The 26,777-nt window shown below is 41.7% G+C and overlaps 1 protein-coding gene across 1 annotated transcript in view; it reads left to right on the top strand.

The window, feature by feature from the left end:
• PRKX (protein kinase cAMP-dependent X-linked catalytic subunit) overlaps positions 1–26,777 on the top strand; it is a 174,119-nt gene that overhangs the window by 108,134 nt on the left and 39,208 nt on the right. Inside the window, exons 2-3 of the mRNA XM_068265622.1 lie at positions 14,188–14,356; positions 21,090–21,353. Of these exons, the coding sequence (XP_068121723.1) occupies positions 14,188–14,356; positions 21,090–21,353 (433 nt within the window). The remainder of the gene's footprint in view (positions 1–14,187; positions 14,357–21,089; positions 21,354–26,777) is intronic.

Genomic DNA, 26,777 nt, shown 5'->3' on the forward strand with positions numbered 1-26,777 from the left:
AGTAATTCGCTGGTTTCCAATCAAATTCCACATCAGGTGACACTGTTGTCCAATTGGACTGCAGGTTGTCACCTGGATATGCTTCACTGTCTGGCAAAGATTTCTTCATCATTTCAAGTATACTCCGGCCCCCCAGCAGTCTGAAGTATGTTGACCCGGCCCTCGACCCAAAACGTTTGGGGACCCCTGAGCTAAATTGTCATATTTGTAAGATGATCTTTATTGAGAAAATCAGTGGTAGTTGGGTTATGCTTTGCATTTTTCACTAGCACTGTAAGTTTGTGGTTAGCATTACAAAGTAGTCGAGATGATGAGAGAGATGGATACTTTTCTTGTTAATTGCATTGAGCTTGGGATTCAGCCAATAAAATGCTGTTGAAGTCCATTTGGGTTGGCCTATTTCTTAGCTCCTTGCATTTTGGATTAACCTAGAAATAGTTGCATCTTATTGATCACCTTTTAATAAGCAGCATCTTCACAGTGATGGGATTTCAGAAACTCTATAATCTCTGTTTGAAAGGACATCTATTGCTAAAAAAAATATATATAAAATACATATAAATGTACATTTCTCCAAGGATAAAATGCGCTATAAATTATTTTTTTCCTATGTTGCTGTCATTTACAGTAGGTAGTATTAATCTGACCGGTGTTGGCCTAATCCATCTCCTTGTGGGTATTCTCTGTACTTTTTCTTCTTTTTTTTTTTAATCTATAAAATCACTGACTGAATTGCAGTTGCTCAGTCCAACTGCTAGAATAGTGTGTAAGTAGGGAAGCTGACTGACATCTTTGTATAGATCCTTTCCAGGGAATGCTTTTGTAAAGAATACATTTAATACTGGGAATCCCCCATGGAGAGATGGACTATTCCAAAACCTGAATAATCTGTCAGAATTTCACTACCTACTGTAAGTGACGGCAACCTAAGAAAAAAGTAATTCATGGTGCATTTTACTCTGGGAGAGATTAACATTTTATTTGCCTGTATTTTTTAAATTTTACAACTTTTCGCTATAGATGTTTTAAAGATGACCAAGAAATGTAATATAAATTCAAACATTTCACATCCAGTACAGTCTGATCTTTATAGCTAGACTAAAGAGATTTGGCTTAATATGATCATTAGATGTTGTCAACACCTATGTAATGGAGGAAATTTTCCCAGCATACACATTTTTCTCACAAAGTTCATTGGTGTTATTCATGCAGTCAGTGCAGAATAGGGTGTTGACAGCTTGGACAGTGCATGGAACTATATATATATATATATATATATATATATATATATATATATATATAGCAATCATAACAAACAGGTGAAATTGTTGACTGTGCCTTGGGATCTGTGTTTGTTTAGGTCCTAGAGCGATCAGAATGCAAATACTATTTCACTAAAGGAAAATTATGTTGGAATTCGGTTTATGTAGCAAAGCTGACAATTTTGCATAACTTAAATAAAACAATAAACGTGTAAAACACTTATGGCAGCTTTTTATTTTTGTATCTGACACTACAGCTACATCTTGTATAGGTGAATTACGGTAAATGTTACTGTTGTTGATTCACACATACATTGTGAAAGAATGTTTAATCCTTTAAAAGAAACTTGTAAAACGTAGCCCAGTGAGTCACTGTAATTTCGATGATACCTGTAATTTTAGGTGATGCATAGTTATATGGACTCCTCAGACTGGACTGTCTTGTAGCCTCCCTTTTATTCTAGTACTCTTCAAAATAAGGTTTGGGTGGTGTAGCATACATTTAAATACAAGAAAATCTGTGTGTGAATGTGGTTGTTTTATGAATCCATTTACAATCTGCCCTGCGTTACAATAATGTGAGGCTTTCTAATAAGGGAATAGCAAAATTGTCACTGGCAAGTTTGCAACATTTTTGCCAAACGTCCGATCGGTCCACAAGAGTTTTGCAAATCAGTTTCTTTAAACCTGCACACTCAATTAAAGAATCATAGACTGAAGTAAAGTATCCAAAATCTTAGTGAAACAATTGATAAATTGCATCTTTTGATAGTAAGGGCTAAAATTGATTGAGAGATCGTGCTAACTGTAAACATTTATCGTTTACATGGAAAAAAAAAACCCTGACAAATCATTGTTCTCACCTAATGCAGTGGCTGCTGATTTCATGAGAATCTGGCTGATTGCATTGTTGATTTTAAAAACTGATCGGATCGGCATGGGAAGATTTTTTTTTTTTCCCATATATTCGATCGCAACTGGCTTTGAGATCAGAAGTAGTTTTAATCCTCTTATTTCTGTGAATCGATACATACAATCTTTTCTTTCAGTCTAAATCATCTACTTGCATTAAGGTCGTTCACTATAATTTGCTCCATGGGCACCTTTACAGAATCCTGAATTCATGATGAGAAATATAAATGTATTTGTAGCACTTCTTGTTAGGGCTCAGCATTTCTCTTTTATAGCTGTTGGCTTTGCTATGACCAGGGCATTTCTCCTTATAGCTGTTGGCTTTGCTATGACCAGGGCATTTCTCTTATAGCTGTTGGCTTTGCTATGACCAGGGCATTTCTCCTTCTAGCTGTTGGCTTTGCTATGACCAGGGCATTTCTCCTTCTGGCTGTTGGCTTTGCTATGACCAGGGCATTTCTCCTTCTAGCTGTTGGCTTTGCTATGACCAGGGCATTTCTCCTTCTAGCTGTTGGCTTTGCTATGACCAGGGCATTTCTCCTTCTAGCTGTTGGCTTTGCTATGACCAGGGCATTTCTCCTCCTAGCTGTTGGCTTTGTTATGACCAGGGCATTTCTCCTTATAGCTGTTGGCTTTGCTATGACCAGGGCATTTCTCCTTATAGCTGTTGGCTTTGCTATGACCAGGGCATTTCTCCTCCTAGCTGTTGGCTTTGCTATGACCAGGGCATTTCTCCTTCTAGCTTTTGGCTTTGCTATGACCAGGGCATTTCTCCTCCTAGCTGTTGGCTTTGCTATGACCAGGGCATTTCTCCTTATAGCTGTTGGCTTTGCTATGACCAGGGCATTTCTCCTTCTAGCTGTTGGCTTTGCTATGACCAGGGCATTTCTCTTATAGCTTTTGGCTTTGCTATGACCAGGGCATTTCTCTCATAGCTGTTGGCTTTGCTATGACCAGGGCATTTCTCTTATAGCTGTTGGCTTTGCTATGACCAGGGCATTTCTCCTTATAGCTGTTGGCTTTGCTATGACCAGGGCATTTCTCCTTATAGCTGTTGGCTTTGCTATGACCAGGGCATTTCTCCTTATAGCTGTTGGCTTTGCTATGACCAGGGCATTTCTCTTATAGCTGTTGGCTTTGCTATGACCAGGGCATTTCTCTTATAGCTGTTGGCTTTGCTATGACCAGGGCATTTCTCCTTATAGCTGTTGGCTTTGCTATGACCAGGGCATTTCTCCTTATAGCTGTTGGCTTTGCTATGACCAGGGCATTTCTCCTTATAGCTGTTGGCTTTGCTATGACCAGGGCATTTCTCTTATAGCTGTTGGCTTTGCTATGACCAGGGCATTTCTCCTTCTAGCTGTTGGCTTTGCTATGACCAGGGCATTTCTCTTATAGCTGTTGGCTTTGCTATGACCAGGGCATTTCTCCTTCTAGCTGTTGGCTTTGCTATGACCAGGGCATTACTCCTTATAGCTGTTGGCTTTGCTATGACCAGGGCATTTCTCCTTCTAGCTGTTGGCTTTGCTATGACCAGGGCATTACTCCTTATAGCTGTTGGCTTTGCTATGACCAGGGCATTTCTCTTATAGCTGTTGGCTTTGCTATGACCAGGGCATTTCTCCTTCTAGCTGTTGGCTTTGCTATGACCAGGGCATTTCTCCTTATAGCTGTTGGCTTTGCTATGACCAGGACATTTCTCTTATAGCTTTTGGCTTTGCTATGACCAGGGCATTTCTCTTATAGCTTTTGGCTTTGCTATGACCAGGGCATTTCTCTTTATAGCTGTTGGCTTTGCTATGACCAGTGCATTTCTCCTTCTAGCTGTTGGCTTTGCTATGACCAGGGCATTTCTCCTCCTAGCTGTTGGCTTTGCTATGACCAGGGCATTTCTCCTTATAGCTGTTGGCTTTGCTATGACCAGGGCATTACTCCTTATAGCTGTTGGCTTTGCTATGACCAGGGCATTTCTCTTATAGCTGTTGGCTTTGCTATGACCAGGGCATTTCTCCTTCTAGCTGTTGGCTTTGCTATGACCAGGGCATTTCTCCTTATAGCTGTTGGCTTTGCTATGACCAGGGCATTACTCCTTATAGCTGTTGGCTTTGCTATGACCAGGGCATTTCTCTTATAGCTTTTGGCTTTGCTATGACCAGGACATTTCTCTTATAGCTTTTGGCTTTGCTATGACCAGGGCATTTCTCTTATAGCTTTTGGCTTTGCTATGACCAGGGCATTTCTCTTTATAGCTGTTGGCTTTGCTATGACCAGTGCATTTCTCCTTCTAGCTGTTGGCTTTGCTATGACCAGGGCATTTCTCCTCCTAGCTGTTGGCTTTGCTATGACCAAGGCATTTCTCTTATAGCTGTTGGCTTTGCTATGACCAGGGCATTTCTCCTTATAGCTGTTGGCTTTGCTATGACCAGGGCATTTCTCCTTATAGCTGTTGGCTTTGCTATGACCAGGGCATTTCTCCTTCTAGCTGTTGACTTTGCTATGACCAGGGCATTACTCCTTATAGCTGTTGGCTTTGCTATGACCAGGGCATTTCTCTTATAGCTTTTGGCTTTGCTATGACCAGTGCATTTCTCCTTCTAGCTGTTGGCTTTGCTATGACCAGGGCATTTCACTTATAGCTTTTGGCTTTGCTATGACCAGGGCATTTCTCCTTATAGCTGTTGGCTTTGCTATGACCAGGGCATTTCTCCTTCTAGCTGTTGGCTTTGCTATGACCAGGGCATTTCTCCTTCTAGCTGTTGGCTTTGCTATGACCAGTGCATTTCTCTTATAGCTTTTGGCTTTGCTATGACCAGGGCATTTCTCTTATAGCTTTTAGCTTTGCTATGACCAGGGCATTTCTCCTTATAGCTGTTGGCTTTGACCTATTGGTATGACACAGAGGTCAGACTGTGATATGAGTGTAGGGATGTGGCAGCACTTTTACCACCTAGAAGCCTTGTACAAACTAGGACTATTGCAGCTTTGCTAGAGCCCTGGTTCAGACACAGTGCTGCAGGTATATTTCAAAGGCCTCTTTACATATGGCTTATATCTTGCATTTCCACTTCATCACAGGTCACAACAGTAGGTCATTACTGCTTTCTTTCTTTTAGCCAGGCAGAAATCCAGTAGCCTAGGCTGTGGCGCAAATCTCAGTCCCCAGAAGACAAACATGCCTTAATCTTCCACTTGAAGAGCTACCAAAAGGTAATCACGGGAAAAAAATCATCCTTTCTATCACAAGAGATTGCAAATGCAGTTAACAAACCAGCCCAACTGTTCCGCACAGTGGAAAAACTCTGCAACCCAGCATGTCAAAAACTTAATATCGAGTCTTCAAAGGACCTCTGTGACCAATTTGCCCATTTCTTCACAGACAAAGTCTCCGCTATAAGGTCCGCCATCCAACTTACAGCATCTGAGCCTAATATAGCGCCGAAGACCATTAGCAGAGACAACGTAACACCTTGGTCAAACTTCAAAGAAATTGATGAAGAAGTCACATCAAGCATCCTCCTTCACGTCCGCCTAACTACCTGTGACCTGGATCCTGGCCCAACACAGTTCATGTTGAACTGCCCCGACCTGTTCGTACCGGTATTCCTCAAAATTGTTAACTGTTCCTTACAATCAGGGATATTTCCTGCTTTACTGAAGGAAGCAATCATCAGGCCTCTCCTCAAAAAACCCTCCCTGGACCCAGATGCAATGACCAGCTACAGACCTGTCTCTAACCTCCCCTTTCTGGGAAAGCTAATTGAAAAAGCTGTATACCTCCAGCTAGAAGCCAGAATCCTACAAAATAACAGTTATGACCCATTCCAGTCTGGCTTCAGGAAACACCACAGCACTGAAACTGCCCTCATCCAAATATGCAACCACCTGCTCATGGCAAGAGACAGCGGAGAGTGCTCGATCCTCATACTGCTAGACCTTTCTGCAGCCTTTGACACAGTTGACCATGACATCTTGATAAACAGGCTACAGGAATACTGTGGCATTGATGGCATAGTACTTCAGTGGTTCCAATCCTTCTTGAGTGGCAGAACCCACAAAGTGTCTATGGGGCCCTTCCTGTCCACCCCTGTAACACTTAAGTATGGGGTGCCCCAGGGCTCAATCCTCTCTCCCCTGCTTTTCACGATTTACATGCTACCGTTGGGAAAACTAATCCAAAAACATGGCCTGACATACCACTGCTATGCAGACGACACCCAACTATATCTTTCCTTCAAGCTTGGTGTGACAGACCCAACTCTAACTATAACCGCCTGCTTACGTGAACTACAGCAATGGATGAATGACAACTGGCTGAAACTAAATGCAGACAAAACTGAAGTCCTTCTGATTGGAGGGCAGAGCATGATAACAAAACAACTTAACTTGCAGTCTTCACCACTGGGAATAGGAGGCACGGATCTACGCAGCTCTGATCATGTGCGTAGCCTGGGAGTTCTAATTGATGGGGATTTAAACTTCAGAACTCAAATCTCTGCTGTGGTGAAATCATCCTATTTTCACCTGAAGAACATTGCAAAAATCAAGCACCTCATACCCCCAGAAGATCTGCCAACCTTAGTCCACGCCTTCATCACATCCCGACTGGACTACTGCAATGCTCTCTACACTGGCCTTCCAAAAAAGGCCTTGTACCGCCTACAGCTGATACAGAATACTGCTGCCAGACTGCTAACCAACCAACCCCGTCACTGCCACATAACGCCAGTCCTGCATTCCCTTCACTGGCTACCTAGAGAATGGAGGGTCCTATTCAAGATCGGCCTACTGACATTTAAATCCCTGAATAATCTAGGCCCTGGATACATGAAAGATATGTTACAGCTGCGAAGCAATCCCCGCATTCTCAGATCCACAGGTTCTAATAATCTAGTCATACCCAGAGTCCACTTAGAAACTTTTGGTCCCAGAGCCTTCTGTCATGCTGCCCCTACGTTTTGGAACTCCTTACCTCAACAGATCAGGACAGCCCCATCCTTGGACGTGTTTAAATCCAGACTGAAAACCCACCTGTTCAGTCTGGCATTTGCAGAAATATAACTTTTGTTGTGTGAATACTTCATCCTACTAATTACTGAATCTGAGAGAGCCTAAGCGCTTTGAGTCCTATGGGAGAAAAGCGCTATAGAAATGTTATTGTATTGTATTAAATATATTATTCCAATGTATCCTTAAATTTTGAACCTCAGAGTGCTGAATGACATCAGTTACTGTCATTGTGCCTTTAGCAAAGAGGGCGGTTCACACTGGCAATTAAGTGACAAACTGGTCTATGAAAACTGATCTGATTACCGGTCGATAAGATCAGTTTTCACTCCATTGCTGTTAAACTGCCTCCGTTTGATTTCCCCATACATCTAATTCACCCCCCCCTCCCCAAACGCCAAAGTGTATTTTGCTGTGTAGAACGGTCCGATTTTTCATCAGTGTGAAGAAATGTTCAGTTTTTTCATTTGCCCCCAATGCAGTGCTTCAGCTTCCATCTCTGTTCTGCTGGGCTCAGCAGTCCAGAAAAATTGCTGCAGCACCAAATTTGCAATCCGTTCAGCAGATTGTGTGAAACAGATCCGTTCTAACAGACCGATGTAAATTGATCCATAGGTTAACATTGCATCAGTTAGGATCCGCGAACGGACCGTTTTTTTTTTGTGTGAACCGGTCCTTAAAGAGAATCTGTATTGTTAAAATCGCACAAAAGTAAACATACCAGTGCGTTAGGGGACATCTCCTATTACCCTCTGTCACAATTTCGCCGCTCCCCGCCGCATTAAAAGTAGTCAAAAACTGTTTTAAAAAGTTTGTTTATAAACAAACAAAATGGCCACCAAAACAGGAAGTAGGTTGATGTACAGTATGTCCACACATAGAAAATACATCCATACACAAGCAGGCTGTATACAGCCTTAAGGTGGCCATACACTGGCCCGATTCCCGGCCGTTTCGACAGCAGATTCGATCCTGGGATCGAATCTGCTGCCAATCGTTCGCGGTAAACGCCGCCGACGATCCGATTTCCTCCCGAAATCGGATCGGTCCGTCGATCGCGCCGTGCGGGAAATTACCCTCGATCGCCCGCGGGTAAAGTGCGCGTCGCTAGCGGCGGCCGATCCGATGAAAAATACATTACCTGATGCGGGCTCCCGGGCGTCTTCTCCGCATCTTCTCAACGCTGCACCCGCTCCATCCCGGCGCTTCCTGGGTTACTGCAGTGACCCAGGAAGTTCAAATAGAGGGCGCTCTATTTGAACTTCCTGGTCACGGAGTGACACAGGAAGCGCCGAGATGGAGCAAGAACAGAGCGGTGCAGCGTGGAGAAGATGCCCGGGAGCCAGCGTCAGGTAATGTATGCGCGGGGGGAGGACAGGCGGCAGGAGCAGCTGAACAGATTGTGATCGGTTTCAGGCTGAAATCGATTCACAATCTGTTTGCAGTAAAGGCAGCCATACGATCCCTATCTGATCAGATTCGATCAGATAGGGATCTGTCAGCTGGTCGATCTGATGGCACATCGACCAGTGTATGGCTGCCTTTACTTCTGAATCTCAAGAGATCTCTTGTGTGTGTTTACCTTCTGTCCCCAGCTTCTCTCATGCACTGAACATTACAGGCTTCCTGCAGACAGCTCTGCCTATGTCGTTAATTCCTTAGTATGTGACAGACAAGCTCCTTTCACAGCCTCCAGAGGAGGATTTTTATCCAGCTCTCTTCTATCACTGGAGTGTGCATAGAGGAACAGTTCAACACTGAAGAACTTGGCAGCCTTCCAGACACAGGCCGACAAGTCTGACAGGGGAAAGATACATTGATTTATTACAGAGATGGTTATAGTAGAAAGAGCTGCAGCAAGCCAGATCACATTAGAATAGGTTTAGGAACTTGTAGGAAGGTAGAAAAAACGTTGTAATTTTTGTTACAGAGTCACTTTAAACTAGACATAAAGTCTACTACTTTTCTTTAGATTTGTTAAAAACATTTAAAATAATACAAATCTATGAAAAACCATTCACAGTAATTGATGAAAATGTAATTTATATTTTTATAATACAGATTGTGTTTTTATTCTGTTTTGTTTTTTTGTTTTTTTTTTGTATGGATCTTGTTCTCCCAAGGGAACTCTTGAGTTGGTCATGTAATATTTTTTTTTTTTTTTTATAGATATTAGTGATTAGAGAGTTCATAACAGGTGATGCTGCATTTGATGCATCCTTTTTCTGTATGTATTTGCATCAGATTTGCATAAAATTGGTAGCATTTCACTGTCCATCCCTAGATCTGACTATGGATCAGATATGGATGCAAAGTATTCATAGATATATTCCTGTACACAGTTCTTTTCTGTCAGATTAATGGGTCAAATCCATAATTTCTGGCCAGTGATTCCGAAACGCGGCTAAAAGCTCTCTAGTCCAAACAGGGAGTATCATGAGGTTTTCCAAGAGAGATATACCCCTTATATGGCTGATCCTGCTTCTGCACAAGTCTGGGCTGATTTAATTACTATTCCCCCTCCAGGCCGCCATGGATAGTGGGAATGATATAGTTCAGCTTCCAGCAATTGCTGGAGGCCGAATTATTGAGTTTTAAAAGCAACTTCGACTCAGTCTTCTGACGGCGCCGACGTTACTCACTGAGCGCCACTATAGCTGTAATTCCTATTAGTCTATGGTGGCGCTGGCTGCGCCCAAATCTACCTGCGCTGAAAAGCCTGCTCAGCTGAAAAAGTGCCAAAAAGTAGCCTAAAAAGTACTATCAAAATTATTTTGAGTGTTTTATTGCATGTTTGTGGTTTGAAATGCATTTTGTCAAGTTTGAAAATATCACCTAGGAAAAAACTCAGGAGAAAAAGTTAATTGCTTATGGGCCGCTGTCTTCTTGCAACACTCTAGGAAACACTGATTGCTGGTCAGGGTCTCTTATCCGTGCCCCATGAGAGATTAGCAAGCCTTTGCCTTTGCTGCTGAGATATACATACTTATTTTTTACGGAATGCAATATGATCCAGAATTGTGTGGTTTTGTTCATCACTATATACAGGCTGCTACGGAAGAGAAGTGCTTGCAAACATTATCACGTTAAGTTGTTTCTGGATCTCCTGCAAAGCAAAATCAGCAATACACAACAGCTGCATTATTGATCAGGGAACAATTTGGGACTAATTTTGTTTATTATGAATTCACTTCTCTTTATGCTTTGCAGAAATGGTGAGGTGAGATTCTGATTTACGGGTAGAAAAATTACAGTAGCAGACATGAGAGCCAAGGTACTTCTGCTAAAACAGACTTGCAGGTGCAGTAGAGTAGTTCCTGTACCATGCGATTAGCATAGCAGCATTTTGTTGTAAATGGAGGGCAAAATGTGGAGAAACTACTCTTTAAATGTGTTGATTTCAGCAACTTTCTATGGAGTAAAATTCTGTTGCATACTGGAGATAAATCCAGAGGTAGAAAGACTGTGGCACCTTCTCGTGCGGAGTTGGGAATATAAGGGTTTGTGACAGCACATGCAAAAATAGCTATATATTTTTTTTCTATTAATAGTCATCACATCAAAATGTGTCTGTCCCCCAGGGAACACTTCTGGTTAGCCTGACCTCAAAGTCTTCTCTGAGATGTGTTGTGCGTGAGAATAGAAACACTACTATAATGGGTAGACTGCTGTTATAATTATTATTAGAGGCATTTATTGTTCTGTTATTAATAAGTAATTATTCAAAATGTGTGTCTATTTAGAGCTGTCATGGAACAAAGTTATATTAGATAGAAAAGGAAACTGAATCTCTTGGATGAGTGTTTCTGTGCTCTGTAGATGTTTCTCTGTAGTCATCAGTCAGACTGTACTGGAAAATGATGTAATCTGAATGCTTGAATCTGTTATGCCCTGGAAATATTTAGAATCCTTTGTATCTTTTGTACTGGGAAAACTGTCATTTATTTATTTGGTACCCAAGGTGAGAGGTGTACGGAAGCTGCCATATTTATTTCCTTTTAAACAATACCTATTGCCTGGCAGTCCTGTTTATCTTTCTGCTCAGTAGGGTCTAAATCGCACTCCTGAAACAAACATGATGCTAGTCTTGTCATATTTGTCATCTGTCTTATGCCTGGTAGACACCATGCAATTTCCCATCAGATACATGGGTTGATACAGTGGTTTGCAAAAGTATTTGGCCTCAACGTTTTCCACATTTTGCCATGTTACTGCCACAAACATGAATCAATTTTATTGGAATTCCACGTGAAAGACCAATACAGAGTGGTGTACACGTGATAAGTGGATCGAAAATCCTACATGATTCTAAACTAGGCCTGAACGATTTTAGGAAGTCATTGAATTGGGCGACTTCTATCCAAAATTGCGATTTCAATTCACAATTTTTTTTCAATTCACGTTTTTGCAGCAATCGTTTCGGTTTAAAACCGCCGAACCATTCAACTTTTATTCCAAACATTAAAAAAAAACAAAAACTGCAAAGTGGGGTGTGGGTAATTATTCAGCCCCCTGAGTCGGGGTTGTAGAACCACCTTTTGCTGCAATTACAGTTGCCAGTCTTTTAGGGTATGTCTCTACCAGCTTTGCACATCCAGAGACTGAAATCCTTGCCCATTCTTTTTTGCAAAACAGCTCCAGCTCAGTCAGATTAGATGGACAGCGTTTGAACAGCAGTTTTCAGATCTTGCCACAGATTCTGGATTGGATTTAGATCTGGATTTTTACTCGGCCATTCTAACACATGGATATGTTTTGTTTTAAACCATTCCATTGTTGTCCTGGCTTTATGTTTAGGGTAGTTGTCCTCCTACAACGTGAACCTCCGCCCCAGTCTCAAGTCTTTCACAGACTCCAAGAGGTTTTCTTCCAAGATTGCCCTGTATTTGGCTCCATCCATCTTCCCATCAACTCTGACCAGCTTCCCTGTCCCTGCTGAATAGAAGCACTCCCAGAGCATGATGCTGCCACCACCATATTTTACAGTGGGGGTGGTGTGTTCAGAGTAATGTGCAGTGTTAGTTTTCCGCCACACATAGCGTTTTGCATTTTGGCCAAAAAGTTGTATTTTGGTCTCATCTGACCAGAGCACCTTCTTCCATGTTTGTTGTATCCCCCACATGGCTTGTGGCAAACTGCAAACGGGACGACTTATGGTGTTCTGTTAACAATGACTTTCTTCTTGCCCCTCTTCCATAAAGGCCAACTTTGTGCAGTGCACAACTAATAGTTGTTCTATGGGCAGATTGCCCCACCTGAGCTGTAGATCTCTGCAGCTCGTCCAGAGTCACCATGGGCCTCTTGACTGCATTTCTGATCAGCGCTCTGCTTGTTCGGCCTGTGAGTTTAGGTGGACGGCCTTGTCTTGGTAGGTTTATAGTTGTGCCATACTCCTTCCATTTCAGAATGATCGCTTGAACAGTGCTCCGTGGGATGTTCAAGGCTTTGGAAATCTTTTTGTGTCTTCATGGTGTTGTTGCTCCCAATATTCTCTTAGACAACCTCTGAGGCCGTCACAGATGGAGCAGTGCTTTTCAGCGCTGCTAGATTTGGGCGCAGCCGGCGCCTTCATAGACATGAGTAGGAATTACTTGTATCAGGCTCTCAGTGAGTAACGTCGGCTCCGTCAGAAGACGGAGCCGAAGTTGCTTTTAAAACACTATAATTCGGCCTCCAGCAATCGCTGGAAGCCGAATTATTTAATTCCCCTTACTATCCATGGCGGCCTGAAGGGGTAATAGTAAATAATTCGGCCTGGACTTGTTCTGAAGCAGGATCAGCCATATACAGGCTGTATCTTGCGCCTAAGTCTACCAGCGCCGATTTCATATGTATGTGTCACAGAGCAGCTGTATTTGTACTGACATTAGATTACACACAGGTGCACTCAGACCAAAGGGGGCTGAATAATTACGCACACCCTACTTTGCAGTTATTTATTTGTAAAAAAAAAATTCTGAATCATGTATGATTTTCGTTCCACTTCTCACGTGTACACCACTTTGTATTGGTGTTTCACATGCAGTGTTCTCCCCAGAATTTTTTTCCAGCCGGGTGGCATGAAATAGTAGCCGGGTGGCATAAAAAAGTAGCCGGGTGGTGTGAGTTGAAAATGCAGGGCAACTGTGCTTACAGCATAGGAGGAGGTGAAGAGGTGAGCCGCTGACAGCCGGGTGGTCACCAAATCTAGCCGGGTGGAGCACCCGGCTAAAAGAGCCTGGGGAGAACACTGACATGGAAATCCAATAAAATTGATTCATGTTTGTGGCAGTAATATGACAAAATGTAATATGATAAAACTTCAAGAGGGCCGAATACTTTTGCAAACCACTGTAGATAATCCGATCGGATTTCCGATAATTTTTCTGATAGATTTTCTTATCTATCTTTGCATAGAGCAAATCGATCAGAAAAACGATCAGAAATCAGATCGGACCTGTCGAAAATTATCTATTCGACCCATCTATCTGATGGGAAATTGCATGGTATGTACCAGGCTTTAAGCCCCGTCTACACGCAGCCATCCGGCGGCTCGATTCGCCGCCGGATCGCCTCTTCCGCATCCCCGCGCGCCCATGTAGTGTAATGGGATGCCATATCACAACACTCTGCATGCAGTGCGTTAGCCTCACTGCACTGTCAACACACGCGTTATGAGGTATACTTGTCATTAACTGTATGCTCGTTTTCATCTTGCATTTAGTTCATTGTAACAGTGGGAATGCAATGCAACTCACTGTGAACCTAGCCTCACACTATACTAAAGATATCTAGTAGGGGCGATGCCATGAATACGAACGTAGTGTCGTCGTCGTGTCCCCCCCCCCCCAAATAAATAAAAGTAAAAGCCCTTATAAATAAAAATAAATGTGATAAGACTGCTTTTACAGAAAGGATGCAAGTGGTTCCAGGATGAAGAGTTTTGCCTAGAGAACTGTGTAGTATTCATATAATAAAAAAAAAAGTGAGTTTGTAGTTTTTAATGAAACTTTTCTTCTTTTCCTTGCAGGAACGGGGACGTTCGGAAGGGTTCATCTGGTAAAAGAAAAAACAGCAAAGAACTATTTTGCGCTTAAAGTAATGAGCATTCCTGATGTCATTCGTCTAAAGCAAGAACAGCATGTACACAATGAAAAATCTGTCTTGAAAGAGGTGAACCATCCATTTCTAGTCAGGCTGTAAGTATACAAAATATTTCTTCATTTATTTCATATTGCTGCTGTCATCACAGCTCTTACTGGTAATAAGAAAGGTGTATTATTTATTCCGTACCGCGCTGGTTAATCTTACTATCTTCACTTTATAGTGTTTCATGAAATGTGGCATAGTAGCATTTTATTATAGATGACCTTTGGTATGGTATATTGTTTTTGTTACTCTTATCTAATTGCTTTTAGCTTCACATGCTCAGTATTATTTCAGCTGGATTTATAAATATTTAGAACATCACAGTAATCGGCTTTAGCATTTTAATGTTAAAACAAAATGCCAGGGAAATCAATAACTTTTTTTTTTTTTAATTGACTTGATGTTTTAGGTGAATGTTTGTGGATTTACCTACTTAAAAAAAAATGTATTCTCATAGGTTTGCTTTAACGGGAACCTAAACTGAGAGGGATATGGATGTTTTCTTTTAAACAGTACCAGTTGCCTGGCAGTCCTGCTGATCTCTTTGGCTGTAGTGGCTGAATCACACACCTGAAACAAGCATGCAGCTAATCCAATCTGACTTCAGTCAGAGCACCTGATCTACATACTTGTTGAGGGGCTGTGGCTGAAAGTATTAGAGACACAGGATCAGCAGGAGAGTCGGGCAACTGGTATTATTTTAAAAGGAAAAATCCATATCCTTCTCAGTTTAGGTTCCCTTTAAATGATATAGGTCATACAGAGGGACACCGTGGAGGCAGAGGTGGCACCAAGGGAAATGGGTGTAGGGGGGCAGAGGTGACACAGTGGTGGAGGGCAGAGATGGCACAGAGGGGGACACTGAAACCACAGGGGAACAAAAGGGGACACTGGAGGGACAATGGGTCACAGAGGAGGTACAGGGGACAGAGCTCAATCGGGTGTAGCTGATCCCCTTATTCATTGTACACAAGGGTAACTGGCTACCAATATTGACCAGCTGTGGTTATTTGAATTACTTCAGCATAATAACAGCATTCCATTGCATGGTGGTACAACTGAAAGCAAGCAGTGACAGGTCACTGTTGAAAGATCTCGGGGATAAAGTTGTGAGCATGTGTAGAGCGCTATCGGCCATGGACGTGGTGCATACTTTCAATCAACAAGATTGTAATATGCAAATTAGAGGAGTCGGTGGTATCCTAAGCTGAGGAGTCTGAGTCGATGGATTTTTGTACCGACTCCACAGCCCTGTTTACTAGACGGGAACCTTCCTCCACTCGTCTGTTATGATCCAGGAAAGGGTTGCACTATTCCCACATAATAGCAATTTTTAAAAAATTGAGTGCATGTTGGGTTAATCATTTATACTCTCCAACTTCTGTAAATAAACACTATGACTCTAAGGCCAAACAACCAGGACCATCATCATTCACACTGTGCAGTGCTGTCAGTTTTGATTCGCTGCACATGGTGTGCGATCTGTGTGGTAACCTGAAATTCCAAATACTTTCATATGTTAACATTTACAGTACAGTGCATGTTCCTGAGCATGTAACACGTCTGGAAACCTTTTATTGAACGAGCACAACTCGCCATGCACACTGTCTGTGCCCGGACTCTGCACATTTAGCAGTGCCAGCTCCATGTTCCTTTCCTCACGAGCTCACATTACTCCTCTCATTGAAGCAGCTGCTTTTCTTGTACTACTACCGTAGTAGTTCAGCTGCTATTGCAGGAGATGTGAAGCCATCTCAACAGCTGTGCCTCCATGTCACAGACTCTGCTCAGATGCATGCAGTGAGGATACACACCACATCATAGATGCAGAATTGATATGGTCAGTAAGATGAAAATAATTGTGGCTTGCCAAATGTAATGCAAATTGTGTGTACTGTGGAACTGGGCCAGTCAGATGCCCCTGATGTTTTTAATTGGCCCATTTCCAAGCTGGATGCAGTTTAAATTACATTTGGGGCATTCAACAAACACTACCACAAATACAAGGACTACAAGAGAATACAAGAGAATCAGAGATGAAAAACTAAGAAAAATGGATAATTACCCAGGGTTCCTCCAGCCCCATAAACGCGTGCGTCCCTCGCCCTCCTCCTGCGGTCTGCCGTTAAGCCTCGATCAGTCCCGGTAACTTGCTCAGTCTGGATCAGTCTCGGTCTTCTGTGCATGCGCTGGACCTTCTGCGCATGAGCAGTAGACCTGGACTGACGCGACTGAGCAAGTTACCGGGGGTTATCGCGGCTGAACGGCAGACCGCAGGAGGAGGGAGAGGGACTCGCACATGTTTATAGTGCTGGAGGCAGCCCCGGGTAAGTATCGATTCTTCTTAGTTTTTCATTGATTCTCTTTAAACCCCTTTACATTCAAACTTTTCATAACCCTGCTGTCTCCTTTCTCCTTCCACTAGTGATTTAAGACTTGAGTGAAATGATGAAAATCTGGTCGGTCAAGAGGGACTGCTGCTCCTTTTTGTCAGTGACAATACTCTGGTCCTGTATCTCCAGAGTCTGGAAAGGAGTCTCCTTTGCAGACTCTGGAGATACAGGACAATATCATATTAACTTTTCTCCTGAGTTTTCTCCAAGTAGATATTTTCAAAACTTATCAATAAAATACTTTTGAGAATCCCACGAAGCAAGAAAGTACCCAAAATAAATGTGATATGAGCTTTTTACCTACTTTTTAGAACTTTTTAAAAATAATTTTTTAGATGAGATGAAAAATTATCTCCTTGAAGAAAACTTGGGAGACAATATAATAGACCATCCCCCCCTTCTCTTACCACTCTGCTGACACCAACTACATTAACCACTTCTCTCTATCTGGACGGATATATCCGTCCAGATAGACACTGCTGCTGCAGCCGTGTGGTGCGCGCGATCGGGCGCACGCCCGCGTGTGCTCCCGCAGCCTCCCGCTGCCCCCCCCCCCCGATCAGTGAATGGGAATATTATTCTCATTCACCGATCTAAGTCCCCGGCAGAGCAGAAATACCGACGCTTTCTCATCAGAGAGCGCGGTATTTCTGCCTGTACAGAGTTTCCCCAGCCTCTTTGTACTTCCTGGATGCACGATCGTTCGCATCCAGGAATTTTTTTAATGTGGCCAAATAGTAAACTGCACCCACATACATTTTTTCAATAAATAAATACATTACATCTAAAATTAGCCATTTACCTCCCAAACTAAAATTACCCACATACATTTTTTTTATTAAAAAATTTTTTTTAAAAAAATTACAATAATTAAAAAAAAAAAACTACATAAATAGTTACCTTAGGGTCTGAACTTTTTAAATAAACATGTCAAGAGAGTATCTTATTCAATTTTTTTAAATTATAAGCTTGTAAATAGTGATGGACACAAATTGAAAAAATGCACCTTTTATTTCTAAATAAAATATCGGCGCCATAAATTGTGATAGGGACGTAATTTAAACGGTGTAATAAGCGGGACAAATGGGCGCATAAAATGCATGGGTTTTAATTACTGTAGCATGTATTAATTTTAAACTATAATGGCTAAAAACTGAGAAATAATAATTTTTTTCCATTTCTATCTTAATTTTCTAGTTAAGAGGGATTTTAAAAAAAATAATTCTTAGCAAAATGTACTACCCAAAGAAAGCCTAATTAGTGGCGGAAAAAACAAGATATAGACTTCCAACTGATGTGCCTTGATACAGCACTCTGGAAACAGCCTATTCGTTAAGAAATTTCTTTCTGTGTCTTACCCTCTTGCTTGAAGGTGTCAATGATGGCCTTCTGGACAGCAGTCAGGTCGGCAGTCTTAGGGCTCATTTCCACTGTTGCGGTGCGGAATCGCCTGGATTCCACCGCAGAAGAAATCGCATGCGGCTGCGTTTCCGCCTGCGGATTTACCCGCGATTTCGCATGCGATTTCGCATGGCAAGGAGCCAGGCGAATTTAACCATGTCACTGCCTGAGTAAAGCTCCATAGCAAACCATGCGAAATCGCGGGGAAATCCGCATGACAAAGCCGCATGCGATTTCCCTATTAAATGCATTAGCGGCAATTCGCCTGCATTCCTCCCGCAGTCGAAATCTGACGGCTCTGCCGTGCAGATTTCTGCCGCACCGAAAAACGCTCCCGCCGCCGCACAAGTGGAAACGGCCTCATCCACTTACATTGACTATGCGAATCCGCATGCAGTGCCCGCATGCGGATTCGCTATAGTGGAAACGAGCCCTTACCCATGATTGCGGTTTTGAGTAATGAACCAGGCTGGGAGTTTTTAAAAGCCTCAGAAATCTTTTGCAGGTGTTTAGAGTTAATTAGTTGATTCAGATAATTAGGTTAATAGCTCGTTTAGAGAACCTTTTCATGATATGCTAATTTTTTGAGATAGGAATTTTGGGTTTTCATGAGCTGTATGCCAAAATCATCAATATTAAAACAATAAAAGGCTTGAACTACTTCAGTTGTGTGTAATGCATCTAAAATATATGAAAGTCTAATGTTTATCATTACATTACAGAAAATAATGAACTATCATAATATGCTAATTTTTTTAGAAGGACCTGTATACACATGAGTTTTACATTTTTATGTTTTTTACCCCTCAAAAATTTGAAAAAAATGCAGTAAAGTAACTTTTTTTTTCTTGGAGGTTATCAGAATTTCCAGTGATTGAATGATTAGATTGAACGGTTAGTTTATTGTGTAAGTACCGTTTTCAGAAGATCATCAAATGATCATCGGATTCTTGAAAGAGGCATAATTAGTACTTATTTTTACAAGAATTAAGACCCTGCCTTTATGTTGTGACAGATTTTGAATTGATTTCTCATCTGTTTAGAATTTATAATGGGGATTAAGTCCCTTGTGCTCTGCTCAATGACATTACACAGTGCTTTCTATGGTTTAGTGACTGCTGCAGGATATTTTCTATTATACAGATGGCACATTATTTTATCCTCATCAGATTCCAGAGCAGCTTGCATCACAATAGCGCGTTGTTATGCAACATGTCGCCAAGCTTTTGGGCAGTGGCACAAGTGTCATAAATGTGACCTTTTGTGTTGCCAGAGGCAGTGGATACATGCAGGCGTACAGGACAAGATGATTAATCCTGTAGATTACTGGATAGTGTGTAATAAAGGCGTGCACAGCACTTTTCCCTGCCTGTGTCCCTGGACACTGAGAAACAGGATTACACATCCTGTACTTTTTGTTTTCAGGGACTTGCCATCCCAGCACTGTTCATTTGTGGGCATAGTTTTTCTAGTGACTGCTTTGATACTTGGGGTGTGTGTGTGTGTATGTGTTTATATATGTATGTGTATGTATGTATGTATGTATATGTATGGTTTTTTATTTCCCTACATATATTTGTTTGAATAAGGATCAGTAATTCATAAATATGTGGTAGCTGGCCATTTTGAAACTGAGGTAGTTAAGGTACTCCTATTTTAATGCATCGAATACGCATATGAGGACAGTTGCATGCGGGATTGGGATCCGATCCATTGGGTGACAGTTTGGGGCAGAGTGCTGTACAGAAGCATTACTAAGCCAATAGGCTAGTGACACATCTGTTGGATGGGGAGGAGGCATGACACGCAACACACAAGGAGGCAGAGTGAGTAGGAGAACAATGCGCTCGGGGTTGGTCTAACTTTGGAACGCAGCTAAAAATGTAGAATGCCGGATCATTACATGACATCAGGGGTCTAAGGACACTCCTGTACGAATTCTAGATTCTCAGTAGCACTACCATTTTAATTTTAATACTTTTTTTTTTTTAAATTAAACATTTTTTTTTCAGTAATGATTGCTGCTACTTGCTGTGGCAGCAATCATTCACCTTTGAATGGGTGCACCAGCAACGGGACTGCACAGCAGTAACTTTATTCTTAGCCTTAAATTAAACATCCATGAACCCACAGGGAGATGCAATTGGATGTGAAATGAACACCTCTGTGGCTTCTTTTGAATCGTATTCAGGCTCTGGTGTTCAGCTTACGCTCTACTTCCTGGTAATTGGGAAGTAGATCGCTAGATACCAGGTAATGCTGCTGTTGTGGTTTTTGTTTTTGATTTTCTTTGGGGGGCACTGAACACTAGGCAACTGCTATATGGGGGAAGGGGGCAGCTAGACCACCAGAGAAGTGATATGGGTATGTTAAAAGTAGTGACTGGGGCTTCTACCCTAGGTTTATTTTTTCGTGAACAACCTATCTGGTGTCTGAAGTAAAGATATACCTGACCTATCTGGTGTCTGAAGTAAGGATATCGGTTTATGCTTGGATTGGTTTATATAAGGAATTAGAAGTGGAAAAAATTGGTGATGACCTTGGGCAAATTGTGGCAGTACTTAATAGACCATTGATGGCACTTTCTCCTACTGACTGCATTCTTGGTAGAGGGGACAATAACCTGTTCTTCATAGGCCATTATCACATTAAGTTGGTTTCTTTTTTATGCTGAGAGGTTGATGCTGTTCAGAGCCACCAGCATTGCTCTAAAGAGTGGCAGGAACAAAATTGCCTGTAACCTCTTTCACGTTACACTTCTTTTACTTACACCCCGGAGCAGATCCTGCAGAGAAAGATAGTGAGAGATGCTGACTTCTGTGCACAAGAGGGTCCACAGGACATGGTGGCTATTGCTAGGGGTATCTTAATTTTATTTTATTGTTTTGCCTCGCTGCAGAAAAAATGTACATTTTTATTAAATTGTGTTCCTGTTTGAGAATGGATTTGTTTTCATGAATTTTAAATACTTGTAATTGTTTTTTTTTAGGTTTTGGACCTCCCACGATGATCGCTTTTTATATATGCTAATGGAATATGTCCCTGGAGGAGAACTTTTTAGCTATTTACGTAACATGGGACGTTTTAACAACAGCACTGGACTGTTTTATTCTACAGAAATTATTTGTGCTATAGAATACCTACACTCCAAAGAAATAGTTTACAGAGACTTGAAACCAGAGAATATTTTGTTAGACCGAGAAGGTCACATCAAGCTCACAGATTTTGGATTTGCAAAGAAGCTTTCAGACAGGTATTTTATTGCTTTGTTTTTTTTAGATATATTTTTTTGTGTTGCCGTGACCCTGAATTACCCTTGCTTATATTTTTGTGTATTCATTTAATCTTACGAGTTTTCTCTGGAAGAAAAACTTTGGCAGATAGCCAGATATTGTCTTTGAGCTGAATACTGCTAAAGGATATGAAGTCAATTGTGTCTAGTTGATCGATGTAAGCGATTCGAACACGTTTATGTCAAAAGTTGATCAGTATGCAAGATTGATGAATGTCAGAGGCAAGTATAAAGCCTTTTCAGCGCACATGATCCCACATCTTATATGCACAGCTTTTGTTACTTTATCATGTCTGTCATAAGTGTGGATTACCTGCTAGCATCGGTGGTGTAGATACTGTTCATATTAATTGCTCCATGGCTAAGCGTCTTGCCGTGTTGTAGCTCTAAGAGCATTGCCAAAGCAATAGGGATTGGAGCTATTTCAGCACCAATTGTGTATGATGCCATACTTAACCTCTTAATGGTAAGAACTAGTAGAAAACATGCTAACACCCCAAATCTGATTTACCCTAACCCTATTGTGTAGTAACGCCTGGACTGTACCTGAAGCGCCACGGTGGGGGGGGGGCAGGGGAGAATCGTTAGTATGAGGGGGAAGAGAGGTGGCTAGACGCCAAGGCATGTTTCCTTCTCTAATGCTATGTACACACGATGCAATTTTCTGGCAGATTTAACTGCCAGAAAGATTTTTTTCCAACATGTCCGATCTAAATTTCGATCTATTTTCCCGATCAATTTCCGTTCACTTTTATGGAAATCGAATGGAAAATCGATCGAAATTCATATTTGCCTGCTCTGCCTCCATTCAGATCTGTTGCTCTGCCTCTATTCGCGCCCATCAGCGCTGATTGCCACCTCTCCCCCCCCACACTCTCAGTGAAAGAAGACTGGGCGGGGAGAGGCAGCGATCAGCACTGATTGACGCGAGTAGAGTCAGAGCAACAGCCCAAAGCTCTGCCTGTACTCGGAAGTGCCGCACAAATCTTCTTCAGGGGATTTTGGGGGTTATAGTGAGTATTCAGCCGAGGGTATGCAGCGTTTCAGGTGGCCCATTAATGCTATAGAGCAATCTTTTTTTTTTTATTTATAGACTTAAGTCTCTTTAAGCAGCAACTTTTGACAGTGCCCAGACTCATACTCTGTAATAATTTAACCACTTGCTGACCGCCCACTACCTATGGGCGGCGGCAAAGTGGCACCCCCAGGACCGTGTAACGCTGATAGACAAAAAATAAAATCTTCTATGAACTCCCCATACTCTTAACAGAATATCTTGGGGTGTCTTCTTTCTAAAATGGGGTCATTTGTGGGGTTCCTATACTGCCCTGGCATTTTAGGGGCCCTAAACCGTGAAGAGTAGTCTAGAAACCAAATGCCTCAAAATGACCTGTAAAATCCTAAAGGTACTCATAAGACTCAAAAAAAAATCTTCTATGAACTCACCATACTCCTAACAGAATACCTTGGGGTGTCTTCTTTTTAAAATTAGTAGTCTAGAAACCAAATGCCTCAAAATGACCTGTGAATAGGACGTTGGGCCCCTTAGCGCACCTAGGCTGCAAAAAAGTGTCACACGTGGTATTGCCGTACTCAGGTGTAGTAGTATAATGTGTTTTGGGGTGTATTTTTACACATACCCATGCTGGGTGGGAGAAATATCTCTGTAAATGGACTATTTTTTGCAGCCTAGGTGCGCTAAGGGGCCCAAAGTCCTATGAGCACCTTTAGGCTTTACAGGGTTGCTTACAATTTAGCACCCCCCAAAATACCAGGACAGTAAACACCCCACAAATGACCCCATTTTGGAAAGTAGACACCCCAAAGTATTCAGAGAGGTGAGTCCGTGGCAGATTTCTTTTTTTTTGTTGTTGTCTCAAGTTAGCAGAAATGGAAACCTTTATTTTATTTTAATTTTTTTGTCACAAAGTGTCATTTTCCGCTAACTTGTGACAAAAAATAAACTCTTCTATGAACACACCATGCCTCTCAGTGAATACTTTGGGAAGTCTTCTTTCCAAAATGGGGTCGTTTGGGGGGTATTTATACTATCCTGGAATTCTAGCACCTCATGAAACATGACAGGTGCTCAGAAAAGTCAGAGGTGCTTCAAAATGGGAAAATTCACTTTTTGCACCATAGTTTGTAAACGCTATAACTTTTACCCAAACCAATAAATGTATACTTAGGGCTGGGGCACACAGAGTGGCTTTTTGAGCGTTTCTGCTGCGGATATGCTTGGTCAATGTATCTCAATGGGGTGGTTCACACCAGAGCGGGAGGCGTTTTGCTGTAACGCATACTCCCGGGGTGAGGCATTTTTTGGATTGCGGAGGCGTTTCTGTCTCCAATGTAAAGTATAGGAAAAACGTAAACCGCTCTGAAAAACGGCAGTTCAGAGCGGTTTTGCAGGCATTTTTGTTACAGAAGCTGTTCAGTAACAGCTTTACTGTAACAATATATGAAATGTACTACACCAAAAACGCTTCACAAAACCGCAAAATGCTAGCTGAAACGCTACAGAAAAATAAAATGTTTCAAAATCTGCTAGAATTTTGCGGATCTGCTAGCTAGTTTTGGTGTGCACCAGGCCTTATTGGATTTTTTTTTAATCAAAGACGTAGCACAATAAATTTGGACAAAAATGTATTTAGAAATTTTACTTTATTTGAAAAATGTCAGCACAGAAATTTTAAAACATATATTTTTTTTTACAAAATTCATGCCTTTTTTAATGCATATAATAAAAACTAAAAATCACAGCAGCAATCAAATAGCACCAAAACAAAGCTGTATTAGTGACAAGAAAAGGAGGTAAAATTCATTTTGGTGGTAGGTTGTATGACCGAGCAATAAACCGTTAAAGCTGCAGTGGTCTGAATGGAAAAAGTCTGGTTCTTAAGGGGTTTTATGACTGCAAGTGGTTAATATGTGGTACAAAAAGGATATCAGTGCGGATAAACAAACTTTTTCACACCCACATTTTGTGTGTAAAGTGAGGGGTCGGCTTGTTCACAGGTGATATACCAATAGCAGGCTCCACCTATGGAAAGGTGGTGTTGGAGCGTTCTGCTACTTTTTAGGTCCAAATTAGTGGAAGGGCTTATCTGCACGTCGGCCTATGCACAAGTATATACATTAATTCATTACCGTGCATATCTTTGAATTTTGAAAAACTGATGAATCTGAAAAAAATGGGGTTTTACATTGCAGATATTCTCACATGCAGAGCCTTGTGAGTGTGAAAAATTTCCAATTTCAGGCTACTGTGCATCTAGGTGAACAAACTTGTTTGCCAGGTATCTTGTTGGACAGCTACTACCCATTCATAAATACACCATAGTCATGCATATGGAAGCAGTACAGTGTCGGTGCACTAACTGGTATTGATTGCACTACTGTGGAATTGTACATGAGGTCCTATTTATTTCAATGTTGGAGGCAGATGATGATTTTAGTGGCAATTACCTGTAATGTGTGTTTTTTTTGGCGAATACAGGTTTTAATGTGGAATTACTTCAAATTCACAAAAATTGCAATGTTTTAAATGTTGTTAAAGTCAGTAAAATGAAGGAAATTCACTATTTGGTTAGCTAAGGAGATGAAATCCGCATGCTGTGCATGGCTTGCTAATGCTGGGAATACACGGTTCGTTTTTGCCTTCGTTTAAACCTTCGTTTCGATTGTGCCTTTTGTCCTTTTCGATCCCGAAATAATCGGTCATACGGTTAATATCACCACCCACGGTTTGGTTTTTTTTTTCGATTCTGATGGTTTCGTTTTTCCAATGATCGAAGGCTGCAAAGAAACGAAACGAAAATCCCTTTTTACAGGGACGGACTAGCATAAACGAATATATAATCGATCTGAACAGCCATCAAGCCTACCAATGGCTCGATTAGATGGATAAAGAGAGATAATATCAAACATGTTCGATCACTAGTCGTTCGTTTTTGGGGTCTATTAATCGAAACTATAATGAGATTATGACTATTTTTACATACGTTTTCAACACTCGATTCGTTTACCGAACGAATCGAAGGTTTAAACGAAGGCAAAAACGAACCGTGTATTCCCAGCATAACACTCCATACCTGGCCACCGCAATTTATGGCCCAGCTGAAGGATTTCTGTTTGTGATGCTTGTTTTTAGTAAACCAGCTGTGTTTCTGTTCAGAATACAGACTCGGGCCATTTACTGTGTAAGGCCTGGAACCCACTGAAAACCGCAAACGCAACCGCTAGCGTTTTGTCTGAGCGGTTTGCAAGCGGATTCATGAGTGTTTTTGGTCGTGTTTTGCAACATTGTATTTTTTTCCCCAGCGGGTGCCTAGCGTTTTGCGTTTTGCGTTTTTATCCTGATTGGTCCTGGGAATTATTTTTCATTTTGTTACAGTGTGCTGAACCGCAAAACGCTAGCAAAACCGCTCAGTTTAGGTTTTGCTGAGCGTTTCCGCTAGCGGTTCAATACTTTACATTGAAGCGCTAACGCTCCCAAAATGCTGCACGTCCTGCGTTTGCGTTTCTGAGAAACGCAAACGCTCCTGTGGAAGTTGCCCCATCCATTAACATTAGCCCAGCGTTTTGGCAAACTGCTAGCGTATCGCAGTGCTGCCAAAACGCTGCCAAAAGCGCTCCTGTGGGTTCCAGCCCTCACTGAGCTCTCGCTATAGCTTGGATCTTTTATCCTTTGGCAGTGTAATTCAATGCGCCACACTTTACCAGTGTGAAAATATATTGTGCTACTCACTAACATACCAGTGAGTATGACAGTATTCGGTGTCACCTCTTGGTAAATTGAGTTTTTTTTCTTTTGCCTGCCTCACATCCGTATTTATTTATAGATCAGTCTGCTTCCTGAAAGAACAGATTATTCTATGTTGCCTGGTAAAAAGAGGCAATTAGATGATATGTTCATTTTAGATTTGATAGAACCTGGAACATCTCGCTGGACTGTCACTCTATTGGCCGTACGTGCCCCGAAAAATGAACCTAAAATCTGCAGCTTTGCAGCTCTATCTTGTTTGGCAGAGGCAATGCTTAAAGGTAACCTGAAACGAGAGGGATATGGAGGCTGCCATATTTATGTCCTTTTTAACCAATACCAGTTGCCTGGCATCCTGCTGATCTTTCATGCATCAGTCATTTCTGAATAACACACCTGAAACAAGCATGCCGCTAATCTTGTCTGAATTTTTTTTTTTTTTTTTTTTTTTTGGTCATGGACACCTGATCTGCATACTTGTTCAGGATCTATGACTAAATGCATTAAAGGCACTGAATCAGCAGAGGCAGCCAGGCAATGTGCATAGTTTAAAAGGAAATGAATATAGAAGCCTCCACATACCTTTCACTTAATTTGTCATTTAAAGTTTTGTAACTGCA

Source organism: Hyperolius riggenbachi, chromosome 2 (assembly GCF_040937935.1).
Source record: "Hyperolius riggenbachi isolate aHypRig1 chromosome 2, aHypRig1.pri, whole genome shotgun sequence".
NCBI classification, from domain to species: domain Eukaryota; kingdom Metazoa; phylum Chordata; class Amphibia; order Anura; family Hyperoliidae; genus Hyperolius; species Hyperolius riggenbachi.